We start from the raw sequence: 12839 nt of genomic DNA, 5'->3' as shown, positions 1-12839 counted from the left end.
TTGATTAATCAAGAAACAGAAAAACATAAACATATTACTTAGTGTTATTAGGAAGCCATCAAAAGCACTAAAAGTAAAAATGTTTAAAAGTGTTTCATTTGTGCCGTGGCCAGTTTGGCTCGGTGGTTAGAGCGTCGGCCCGCGGTCCAGAGCAACTCGGGTTCGGTTCCCGCTAAAGGCGGTCCGTGCCTCGGTTGCAGTTTGTCCCCAGCCCTGGTTGGTCATGCGGGTGGCAGCCACTCAATGTGTCTCTTTCACGTCGATGTTTCTTTCTCTTTCTCTCTCTCTCTCTCCCCCTCCCACTCTATCTGAACAAAAAATGGGAAAATGTCCTCGGGTGAGGATTAAAAAAAAAAAAAGTGTTTCATTTGTTCAGCAAATTATCTGACTGTTTTAGACCCTCCTGGACTGTTGGAGATTTGCTTTGCTGTGTGCAAAATGTTTTTAAAAAATTAACCTGGCAAAGTAAAGTAGGAATAATGGAAAGGGATCTTGCTTAAAGACATAAAAATCACCTAAAAAACTATAGCAGTACCTAAGAGAATAAATACTGGAGAAAGCTATTAGTAATGAGAATGTGAGAAAAGTAAATTCAAAAGGCTTTTAGAGAAAGAAATAACGAAGTATAGAAGACTGTGAGTGAAGATAATTACAGACTCTCTAAGCTAAAATTTTAGGAGAAATATGAAAGAGAAGAAGGACTGCGCATTAAGAATGAAATCATAAAGGTTACAATTGAGATGTCAGTAGGATACCCAAATGGATGAGCTCTACAACAGGAATTCTCATTGAGGATTCACTGGTGGAAGTTAGGGGATCTGTGACCCTCTGAAACAGTATGCAGGTTTGCATGTAAATGCAAACGCATGTGTGTACACACACAGATATCTGAAGGGTTGGTGGCTGGATAGAAAAAGGCAGCAGTCTACTGCTTTCACCAAATTCTCAAAAGGATCCACACCTCACCGCATTTAAACGGAAATATGGGCCTGGACCTCAAGGGCATGATCACAGTGAGAGCTGTAGATTTTGAAGCCATCGGCATAAAAGAGTTAAGAGAACACTACAATATCCAACCAAATCATCAATTTTTCAAAGAGTATACTGTGTACAGGGAGAAAAAGGATAGCTACGTGCAAGGCCTCATGTATTTAACAACAACAAAAAAAGGTACAGAAAGGAAGAACAACAAAAAAGAAGAGACACTAAAGTATCAAAAGGAAGGTAGAAAACTTAAACTAGAAGTGAAGCAGCATGTCTAGCGGATTTGTGGAGACACAAAGCAAATTTCATGAGATTAAAAAGAAAATGGGTGGAGAGTGAAGGAATAGAGATACAATTAATATTGAGAGAGAAACTGATTTGGAAGGTTTACCTAAAAAGAAGAAGAGACTATGCTTGGCTGTGGACAGAAAAAAATTTACAAATCCATACCAACTTTTCAGAAATGTGGATTTCACTCTTCAAAATGACTAAGCTAAAGTCTTCAACTAAACAAGTAAGTTATATAAACAGCATCTCCAATTTTCAAACCCTTAAGTATCTACTTACAAACAGAAAAACCTGAAGTCCAGACGAGCACCGCTAGGGCTGGCACTTTGGAGAAAAATATCTGAGGCATGGAGTTTTCATAACAATACTCATTTCCAACTAAAACTGCATGCTGCGAGTTCCTGGAAACCTTCTGTGCGGTGGATCACCCATTTGTGACCCATAACAAGCCAGCAGTCCCTTAGATGGTTTCTGTTTCTATTCTGCATTGTCCTGGCCTCTAGCACGTCTCAGATTACTTACTTGCCCACTCTGTATTAACCGAAATTATGAATTATGTTTTGGGTTTTCTCCTGGTTCTTCCTAGTTTTCTATAAATGTGTTAGTCCCAATAATACTATGATCATTTTTTATTAATTACTTTCCTGGGGGTGAGCGTGTGTGTGCGCGCGCGTGTGCACGTGTACAATATCATTAGTTTCTAACTCTTAGAATTATTCTATGTTTAAAACTCTCAATATGGAACTGAAATTATTATATCTAAGCTTTCCTTATTTCTACAGAAATGTAATTTTATTTATAAAATGTTAATTACAGCATCACTCAAAAGAGTTAGATTTTCCCCAAATTTGAAGGCCATTTCAGGAGTGATCTATGTGAATATATAGGCTGTGCCCCCACCAAATTATTTTGGGAGATCCTGGAGGGCCATCCTCAAGATATAAATAGTTCTACGCCAAAACAGCGGACATGCAACCATGGCAAGAGATTCCTTTGACTGTTTTTCAGGGAAACATGACACATGTTAAGAAAATTTAAGATCCAAGTTAGTCACGTGAAAGCCATAATGATCACAGATTAATTTATAACTACTATAAAAAAAAGACTCCTGGAGTATAAATATATTTTTATGTTATTTAAAATATTTAAACTTACATGAGTATGATTTTTACAATTAAGCAGATAATAAACTTTTAATAACATCTTTTGAACAGCATAACAAGAATCTGCTCAAAAAAAAAAAAAAAAGAATCTGCTCGTTTATTAATGAAGATTCTAAAACTTAATAGTATCAATAAAAGTTCTAACTTTCAAATGACTGACGAGGCATAATCCATTTTCAATAATAGGATGGTCACAGTTTGGTCTTCCACAGCAGAATGAAAAAGTATAAACAATAACTGGCAAATTTACCTTCTTTGAATTTCCAATTCTTCTTGTGATGGGCCATTTTGAACTTGGGCAGGTAGTTGTGAATTTTGTCTAGGCAATGTTGGCCCTAAAAAGGGAGGAAAACATTATAGATGAACATAATCTTGATATTTAGCTGGCTAGAGATAAAACCATGAGAATAACATAAAACCATCACATATTTGCAAATGTATCTTCTTTTTGTTTAGCAAAATAAAATATAAGCTTTACATAACACAACAGCAAATGAAAGACTGCAACATAATACTGTCATCACCTCCAAAGGCTTACTTGAAACAAATGAAAAACATCAACAATAAAGGAAAGATGAACATTTATATATATGAAGAGCTTGAGTAAAACAAGTGTTTGATGGGCATCTGGATAGGTGCCTGAGCTTGACATTTTCTAAGACAATGAGACATTCTCTTAGGGGTACTTATTCATGAAGTGGGGAGGGAGAACTTAAATGAAAAATCAGAATTCAAAAACTCACCTAAATAGAACACTGGAAATGAAAAACAGGAGAGAGAGAGCATGAGAACCTTATTACTAGACTGATATATGCTAATGCATTTATCAAATTTGCTCAATTTAAGCTGCCATTCTTATTTAATGGCCTGGCATTGAGCACTGGTGAAAAAAACAAAAAAAAAAAACAAAAACAAACAAACAAACAAAAAAAAACATTTGCTAAACTTAATATATAATTAACCTATTTATCTGAATTTTTAACGAAACAAAGGCAATCTTAACTTTTCATCTGGGGTATAAAAACAAAACAAAACAAAACCTGCATTCAAATCAACATGGTTCTGTCATGAAAAACTAATGATCATCCATTCCCACATATCATGTACAAGGCAGACCCATTTTTAGCATCTGATAAAGAATGCAGCTAAATTACGGGACATTTTAATATCGCTGGATATAAAAATTAAATGTGTCATAAAATGAGATAAATACTGGACCTAATATATAATGCCGAGGGTTACAACAGAACAGTTTTGAAATCTAATCCAGTAAATAAGAGAATAAAGAAATAATTGTTTCACTCTTGGGGAGAAAGATATGAGTAATAATATGCTTGCATATCTGTGAATTCTAGTATGCCAGCAAATGCCCCTAGCAGGTATCTTAAGTGTTTCATAGACCAATAATATAAAAAAAGTTAATAAATAAATGCTTCTAAAGTTAATTTTTACAATCTACAAAGTAACAGTTCAAACTATTTTATACTAGTGGAGTAGACTTCTCAACCAGAAGAATAAGGTTCATTCGAATGAAATATAGAACTGGTTTATCCCAGGTGTGGAAAAAAACAAATAATTTGATCTGAACTTACCTACTATTTTTTCCTTATCTCTTTACATATATTTTTACATTAATCATTTAATTTGTCCTCTGAAGACAAATTAGATGGCAATTGCAGTGATATATTTCTTAGATTTCTTAAGAGTTTGCTATTTTGAGAACCACATAAAGAAAATATAAAAATACACCAACCCCATGTAATCAGTAACAAAAAATAAAAAAAACTTTTAAAATTAAATACACACGTAAAAGTATGCATAAATGAAACTATGTAACTTGGCTAGTGAACAGACTGGAATTCTTTCCTTCTTTAGAAATTAACACAGTAATGTAAAAATACTGTCATATTAAGCCATTCATTAATGTTTAATACTTTACAGGGAAAAGACATCTTGTCCTTTGGGGCAGAAGTAGGTAGGAAGGTAACTGAGAAAATAAAAATTATTTGGGGGAAACTTTTTATATATCCAAAGTTATATTTATCAAAAAATGTTAAATGGGCAACTCACAAGGCTATTTTGGTTTAACTATTTTTATAAAATAATGTTTACGTATTTAAGTGAAAACCTCAGGCTGCTCATCATTAAAAGCTGGATGTCAGTAGGTTACACTTCCTTGGCGTCCAGCTCAAAGAAGAATGCAATCGTAGTACTACATCTATGGCAGGCATTATATCTCAACAATATTAACAGACTAAACTCACCAATTAAAATCTATCAACATAAGTTGTAACTCAATATATAAATTCAAGAAAAAGGTGTCAAAGTGTCAACTCAATTCCATTGGTTTTATTTAACAAGTTTTCTTTTAAAAAAAAAACCTAACAAGTTGATATAACTCACAAAAGAACCTGAATGAGAAAAAGTGTCTTTCAACAATTCACGGAAACTGTTTTGGTTTTTTGTTTTGTTTTTTTTTTTAGTTCAAAGTTTACTTAGAAAACTTGTTTTAAAAGTTTATTTCTTGGCTGACATCATTAATTATAAAACTACCATTAAGTCATGCAGCTGAGAAACAAAGAAAAACATCATGGAAGATCCTTTTTAAATGGGGGAAGGTGAGTTTGATCCAAGAACAACTCTTAAAATTCTTTCTACATGGTTCTTTGTGATAATGGGCCATTTATCTTTCCACAGACATCCTTTAAATGGGGGACAGAAGAGAAGCATCCCCCTTGGCATTTTCCCACATCTATATTTAATCTGGTTGTTGTGTTTGTTTCTTCATCAGTATCGTAGTCACAATAATGAGCACATTGAAAATCATGTGCATTTAAAAAGTAATATAAATATAAGCATTAAATGAAAGAGTTCTAAGTAAATTATGAGCTTCAGGTACACAGTTACGTTTTTTCTTCTTGTCAAGCATTCTGCTGGATTAGACCATTGGTAAATTACACCAAAGGCACCACCCACATGAAGCAGCAACTAAGATCCAGCCATGCTGTTAGCTGCCACCGTATGTTCTGGAATATGACTATCACTCACTTCACGTAGGTGATATTCCCACATGAATGTTTGTAATCCCACAGGATGCAAAAAAAGGTCCTTTCATAACCAGTGGGTAAATGACAATATTTTATGAGTATCATGTGGCGGTTAACAGTTCTCTTATGGAAAAAAAAAAGAGGTAAACCTGCTTTGTTCCTACTATATTATCATAAAGAACAACAGCTATTTGAGGGTTAGTTTGATTCGTTTTCTGTTTTATTACCACAGTCAAAAACAATGGTTGATCTTAATTTGGCCTGGCTAGAATTCATATAGCAAAGTATGTGAATTACAGTTTCTAATAAAGAAAATGTGTCCATGTCGCTGAAGTGGTATCCTATAAATGATGGAAGTCAGAGTCTATTCTAGAATCTCTCTCTAAACCAGTCTTGACTTCAATGTTGAGTCTTGGCTAAAGCACATTTTACTTACTTTGTAACATTTTAATTTCCACAAATATAGTTTCACACTTAGCCACAGACTATTTAAAAACACAGGACCAAAAGACAAATAGGTGTTATTATACACAATACAATCAAGTTTATACTTAGCAATGTGGTAATTATATTGTTTGTACAATTCAAGATAATAATGGGGGAAATCTGCTTTTTAACACATAATTTTACAACTTAAAAATTCACTTTTATTAAGGCTAAATCAAACTTTTCTCTGCAATTGGGTAAACTCTACCTATTATTCTTCAGGAAGAACTCAATATATTCAGTATCAAGTATAGAACATCAAGTAGGTTTTCAAAAAGACTAAAGAGTCCTAAAAACACAAATATGAATAATCATTCCTGGCTAGTTCAAAAGAGGGCCTGGAAGAAGCCCCAAGAGGAGGCAGGAATTTCAGAAATAAGAGTTACTGATGAAACACTTAATCTGCAATGATTAATTGTGGATTCTGGGGAGAAGGGGGGATTTATAAAGAGCTGAACAACAGGCTCCCTGCTGTAACTGTGTCACCTGGAGTAATCATGAAATATACCAAGAAATACACTAGGATTTTCATTTTTGGAAACTTAAAACACATGCTTCTTTGCCTAAACCAACAAGTACATAAATTTTAAAATAATTCTCTTTACAAAGAAATAATACCAGTAATACTGAAGAATCACATCAAAAACTGAGTCACATCAATAAAGTACATATACACAGCTGTTCATATAAAATTTTAGCAATATTATTATCACCTTATAATTTTATCTCTCATTAAAAAATCTGGCCAGATATACATGAGTCAAAAAAAGTATACATGAGTTTAAAAAATAAAGAGGTTCTTAGATTTGAAAGTTACTTTCTAAACTTGGGTTTTCAAAACAGAAAGTTTTAGAATCAAATGAGAATAAAAAGAATTCGGACATGGGTGTGTGTGTGTGTAGATATATCCTTGTGGAAGGACAAGGATGTGCATGCATCTGAATGTGGGGTGGCTACATGACATATCTGGTTTGTCTACACAAACAATACATATATGTGCACACCTGTGTATATGAGAGTGAAAGTAAACACTCCTAAGCCACAGATTCCTAAACTACTGAATGAAGGAGGCTGTTGATGAGAAATCAACCTATTAAAGCAAGTAAGAGCTTACATCTTCCTGACAACGTGCACACCGGCAAATTAACTCAAGCAAAAGCCCCCTTCCAATAAGGCACATTTATATTCCCCAAATCACAGTAAGATGGACATATTTCCCTTAAATTCCAAATTAAAATATTGCTCTCAAACAAAATAGTTAAAAACAAAAACAAAAAAAACCACTCTCATTCATGTTGAAAGTGAACAAGAATTCGTTTTAAGATCCTAACTCTAACTAAATCCTCACTAAGAGCTGACCAAATCACCTACATGAACCACAACAAATATCACAACATAAAACAGTAGCTTGCTGTATATCCTAAATACCACAAACCAGACTATGGCCTAAGGAAACAAAAAGTATGGAAATGTGCAATTAGTATGTACCACAGCTTGAAAAAGTAATGTAAACATAATGTTGCTTACCACAGAAAATACATCGCAAATTAGTGCTGTCCTGGGTAGCAGTAACCTTGCTCTGGGCTGCAACAGACACCTTGGTGTTAGAAGCTGCAAAGGACAATGGGGCCATCTGAAGAATTTGACAAAAACTAAAAGGTGCTTTGAAAGGTTCAAAATGTATTTACACATACTTCCTACCTAGATCCTCATTCTGGAAGCTCTGTGACTTAATAAAAGCCAACCCTCTTTAACATTAGTTTTACAAAAAAAGTTACGTGTGATCTCATTTGTGGAAAAACACTGTACGTAAGCCACAGCTCAAATAATGCTTTATTATCTCCTGAATTATACAATCAGAGAGTACAATGATTTATGTATTACAACTATATTTTTAAAAGTAAATAAAGCTGCGGTACGGGAAGTCAAGATCCATGGCCATTAGAGTTAATTTCATGGTATCTGCCCTCTTCTATTATTGCTCATTGAAAAGAATTTGCAGCTGAAAAAAACATTTAGGGAAAATGCTTAAACTTAACAGGAATATTCATTTCTACTAGTTGAAAAAGACTAAAGCGGCTTTAAACAGCCTATATATAGCAAGCAAAGTGTTTTATATTCACTGATGTAAAATAAAAATATCTTCATTTGCTTCCACTTTGAAAAACATCAAAACTATTCATTGTTTCACCAAGCCACATTTTATTGTTTTCTTTTTTCCCAATCGTATATATATACGTATTTGACAAATTATCTTATTAAAATGTGTAGTCACATCATCAAACAGCCATTTAATATTTAGGCTATCTACATTAAAATTTACCTTAAGCATTAATGAAGTACATTCTCTTTATGAGACAAAACTCAATGAGAAGAGGTGATAATTTATGAAGAAGGAAAGGGCTTATATAAAATCAAAGTGACACTCAAAATTGGAGTAGAAAATAACAAGATTAGATTTTTAAGGTATTACATTAGTGACATTCGAAACTTTACATCAGTAATTTTCTGTAAAATCCTAAAGAAATTATTTTCAGCATGGGAAAGATTTTTTTCCCATTGGTATTAACCAGAAACAATAAACAGGTTAGAAATATATCAACTTAAAAAAGACTACATAAAGGCAAACAAGACTAGTTTAGATTTTCTCTAAAACTGTATTCTTCAAATAATACAATTTATCCTTACTAAAGTTTGCATAGAATCAGAACCAAACCAATTTATATTTTGAAAATGCCCACCTGAAAATGGTAATAAATCTTAATTCAAGAAGTTTTAATCATGTTTAAAAAGTTGATTTAAGTCCAATAAATTATAAATCTTGTTTTAAAAATATTACATTCAGCAGACATTTTCAATCAAAATAAATAACGATTGATAAAAGTCCCCTTTGCTAAGTACTGCCAACTACCCAATCTACTATTAAAGTCACGTGTACAACATTTACAGTAATGACATAAAAAAGACCACAGGCATACACATAAAATGGATACCAAGCTAATTAGATTATTCCAAAGGAGATAAACAATTTAGAAATTTTTCAATTATATTTTAAATTTAAACTTTAAAAACTGTCTTACCAATGTTTATAAATGACTACTTCTACAAAGCCTTTATTAAATAAATATGCCTAGTCTTCAGGTTTTATCCTTCAGTTCCTTTAATTCACATTTAATTGGGGTTGGCGGGGGAGGGGGGGCAGAAGGCAAATATAAAAACTTACAAGAAAAACCTGGGAAATGATCTTGTCTCTGACAGCAAAGAAACGACCATGGTCCATTACCAATCATTTTGGCAAAAAGTCATCTGACAATTGTCAGAATGCAGGTAAATCATTATTACTGCATAAGACAAAACATTTTTAACCCCAAACTCCCAATCTCATCACAGTTTAAATTATTATGCACCATTCTGGCACTTGGTATCTTTAAGCATCTTCTGTCTACTGACTTTACTTCTTACCATCACATAAGAAAAATACTGATCTCAATTCTGATCCGGTTGCTCGAATTCTACTGCAGTTTGCATTTCCCAAAGATACTAAATTATTCATTCTATCATATGCATACTGCTAACAGCATTTCCTGCTTAATACTGATGCTATTAACTCTTTTTTCACTCCACAGGGGAGGAGGGTGGAATATGGGAAAGAACATTCCCTTTCCAGCTGAGTAAATTCAGCAATGTAATGATACAGCATAATTAGTTTTAGTACTAGCATCAATATTCCATATAGTTCACACATTTCACCTATGAGAGGACATTTCTCTTTAAGTTAGCCCTATTAAAATAGGCTTAAGCCTGAGACAAATTAGGACAGGCCTCTTGAACTGAGGAGGTTCCTGTATCAAAACAGCAACATTTAATATTTATTTAGACTTGAGAAGAAAAATGGCTATTGCTATCAGATACTCTAATTTTAAAAGTTTTGTCATGGTTGTCCATTTATTTATAATGTAGTCTGTAAAAGTGCTATTCCATATTTCTCAGGCTTCTCCCCCTGCCAGTTAACCTTCTTTACCATTAAGTGTTTTGTATGAGCAGAGAAATGCAGAAACATTGGGTGGCATATTAGTAGCAGCAAGTGACAGGCTGTTTAGATGTGATTAGCATCACTGTATTTTATTGCTACATATAATTATCATAGTAGACCCTTAGCATTCATGTTTCAAACACTAGAGGTTTTCACTATTAGCAGTTGGTCCCAAGGCGATTTGTAATGGGGACAGTACCCATCTCAGCATTTTCTCTGAGGATTAAGTGAGGCAATGTTTGCTCAAAGCTGGTTATAATTTGATCTGCACCCTGGAAAGCTGGTCTGTTCAGTGCACAGCATCAGCATCCAAATGAGCAACGTTTGCACTTTTGACCATCAATAAGGCCCCCAGGTATTAACCTCGTGGTTGCAAAGTTCGACTATATGCATTTTTGAGGGGGAATGAAAAGCGAATGTGTTTGTGTTTGTTGTAAGGTATCTAGAGTAGACTGGAGGTAGACACTGCAGTGGTATGGTTGCCTGCATTATAAAAAAAACAAAACAGGTACTATAGGCACATAAATTGGTATTGTCACCAAGAAAAACAGAATGGAGATTCCTCATAAAAAATAAAAACCGAACTACCATATGATCTAGCAACTCCACTTTTGGCTGTATATCCAAAGGAAATAAAAACAGAACCTCAAAGAGAGATCTGCAGTCCCACGTTCACTGCACCACTGTTCACAACAGTTAAGATATTGAAACAACCTAAGTGCCCATCAACAGACTGATGGATAAAGAAGATATATATATACACCATAGATAGATAAACTGAGAATATATATATATTATACATATACCATATATATTTATATGGAGGGTGTCCAAAAATGTATACACAACTTTGAATAACTATAAAGCCAGTGTTTATTAAAATACATTTCATTTTCAAAATGTAATAGAATCCACATACACCCTGTATACATTTTGGGGGAACAGCCTGAATATATCCAGTCCTGATATATACTTTCTGATAGAGACAGAAAGTAAGTTAGTGGTTGCCAGAAGCTGCGACTATGGAGAAATTGGAAGTGTTAGGTAAGGGCGCACGTTGGTGATGGTGGCTTAAGGGCACAGGGTTCTTTTTGGCATGATGAAAATGTTTAAAAACTGATTGTCGTGATAATTGCACAACCCTGTGAATATACTAAAATCCACTGACTTGTACACTTTGAATGGGTAAACCACATGGTATGTGAAGTAGAGCTCAATAGAGCTGTTAAAGGGGGTGGGGAGTATGTTCTTCTCAGACATGATTAATTAAAACACAAAGTTGAAAAATATCTCAATGCCTATCCCTTTTCCATTACGGAAAATATTAAAAATGATTACCCCTCTGGGTGGTGGGATTTTAGGTAATCTTACTTTCTTCTTTATGCTTTTCTATACTGCTTAAATTTCTATAATAAGCACAATCTGAAAAACAAAATATACTCTCACTTGAAAACCAAAATGCTGTGCTGGACTTTAGAGTCCTTGTCAGGCGGAGCTCTAACTGGCTCTAGTTTCTGACAAGAGAACTGAATGTGAACAATGAAGGAAGTGACTCCACTGATAATACCAATGTGACCCGAGTGTCTGCAAGGACTGCAGAGCCGGGACCTGGATGCCCTTTCCAAACACTCAGCTGGTCTGGAAAGGCACACGGCAGGTCCCGCCACCAGGCTGCTTTTCAGCAGGAATCTAAACCAAAGGCACTGCCGAGGTCACGACTCTGAATACACATCCATTGAGGACGGTGCATGGAAAACCAGGACTGTCCTAGTTAAACCAGGACAGCTGTCTGCTTCTCCATAGGAGCCCTGTGCCCTTCCTTCTCCTCTTCTCTGCTCGGTAACTCATGACACTTCGTCAGCCAAACCAAGAAGCAACTTCTGTCTAAAACAACGATACCAAATTCACTTTTTAAAATTCAAAAATATACAGCGTGGGGCAAAAGTGGGCTTACAGTTGTGAGTACAAGAAACAGAAGTTTATTCTTGTATTATTATTTATTATTTATTGTATTATTTTTCACACAAACAATTGTAAACCTACTTTGGCCCCACCTTGTATAACATTTTATAATAAAATAGTTTTTTAAAAATAACTCTGTTGAATACATAAAAAATTAAACTGGGTTTGTTTACTTCACATGGAGTTTATAAAATGAAATTACATATAAGTAAAACTACTGGTGTGGGCTGTCAGCAGAACATAAAAATAAGTTTGTTCTACAAACTAAGCATCATTAACTTCAGTCTCAGAAATATAATTCTATCCCTAACAAAATATATTTCATTTTACTACTCCTTAAAGAAATAATTTCATAATGAGTAGGTCACAGATTGGTATGCCAATTCAAACACGATGGGATCCTGTTCAGTGTATTCAGATAAGAACATGAAAATGGCCATCACCTAAGTTGCCAAACATATAAAAGTTATGGAAACTTTAAATTAGGAGTGTCATGTTCCCATTCTTAAGACTCAATAAATGTTACTCAATAAAGTACTTCTTTTTCAGGAAAACTGTACACAAAATAATTATTGCCATATTTTAAGTAATTTTTTTTAAATTTTAGTTCAATCTGTAGGCTTATATCATTCCACTTTCTTCATTAGATATTTTCCATGCCAAATCTTGTTGTTTTACTTACTCACCCTCTAAAAATAAAAGATACAAAAGTAACAGCAATTCACTGTTATATTAAAAAAAAAAAAAAAAAAACGGGAGAAGAAAAAAGAAAATTTTAATACCAGGAAGAACACAGAAGGAAACACATTAAAAAACCCCAATATCAACAGGTAGAGCCTAAGGTCTTTCCAATTTATTGTTATTGTTGAATTATTT

At 34.0% G+C, this 12839-nt stretch overlaps 1 protein-coding gene across 6 annotated transcripts in view; it reads right to left on the bottom strand.

The window, feature by feature from the left end:
* The window catches only part of ENAH (ENAH actin regulator), a 126177-nt gene that overhangs the window by 30145 nt on the left and 83193 nt on the right, over nt 1-12839 (bottom strand). For 5 of the 6 annotated variants that reach the window (XM_036277680.1, XM_036277679.1, XM_036277681.1 and 2 more), the window contains exon 4: nt 2686-2770. In XM_036277680.1, the coding sequence (XP_036133573.1) occupies nt 2686-2770 (85 nt within the window). Of the gene's footprint in view, nt 1-2685; nt 2771-7495; nt 7553-12839 lie in introns of all 6 variants that reach the window. The other variant, XM_036277684.1, reaches the window with a different exon arrangement.

Source organism: Molossus molossus, unplaced genomic scaffold (assembly GCF_014108415.1).
Source record: "Molossus molossus isolate mMolMol1 unplaced genomic scaffold, mMolMol1.p scaffold_m16_p_23, whole genome shotgun sequence".
NCBI lineage: Eukaryota > Metazoa > Chordata > Mammalia > Chiroptera > Molossidae > Molossus > Molossus molossus.
The sequence above is the reverse complement of the archived record's forward strand: the minus strand, read 5'-3'. Positions and strand labels throughout refer to the sequence as shown.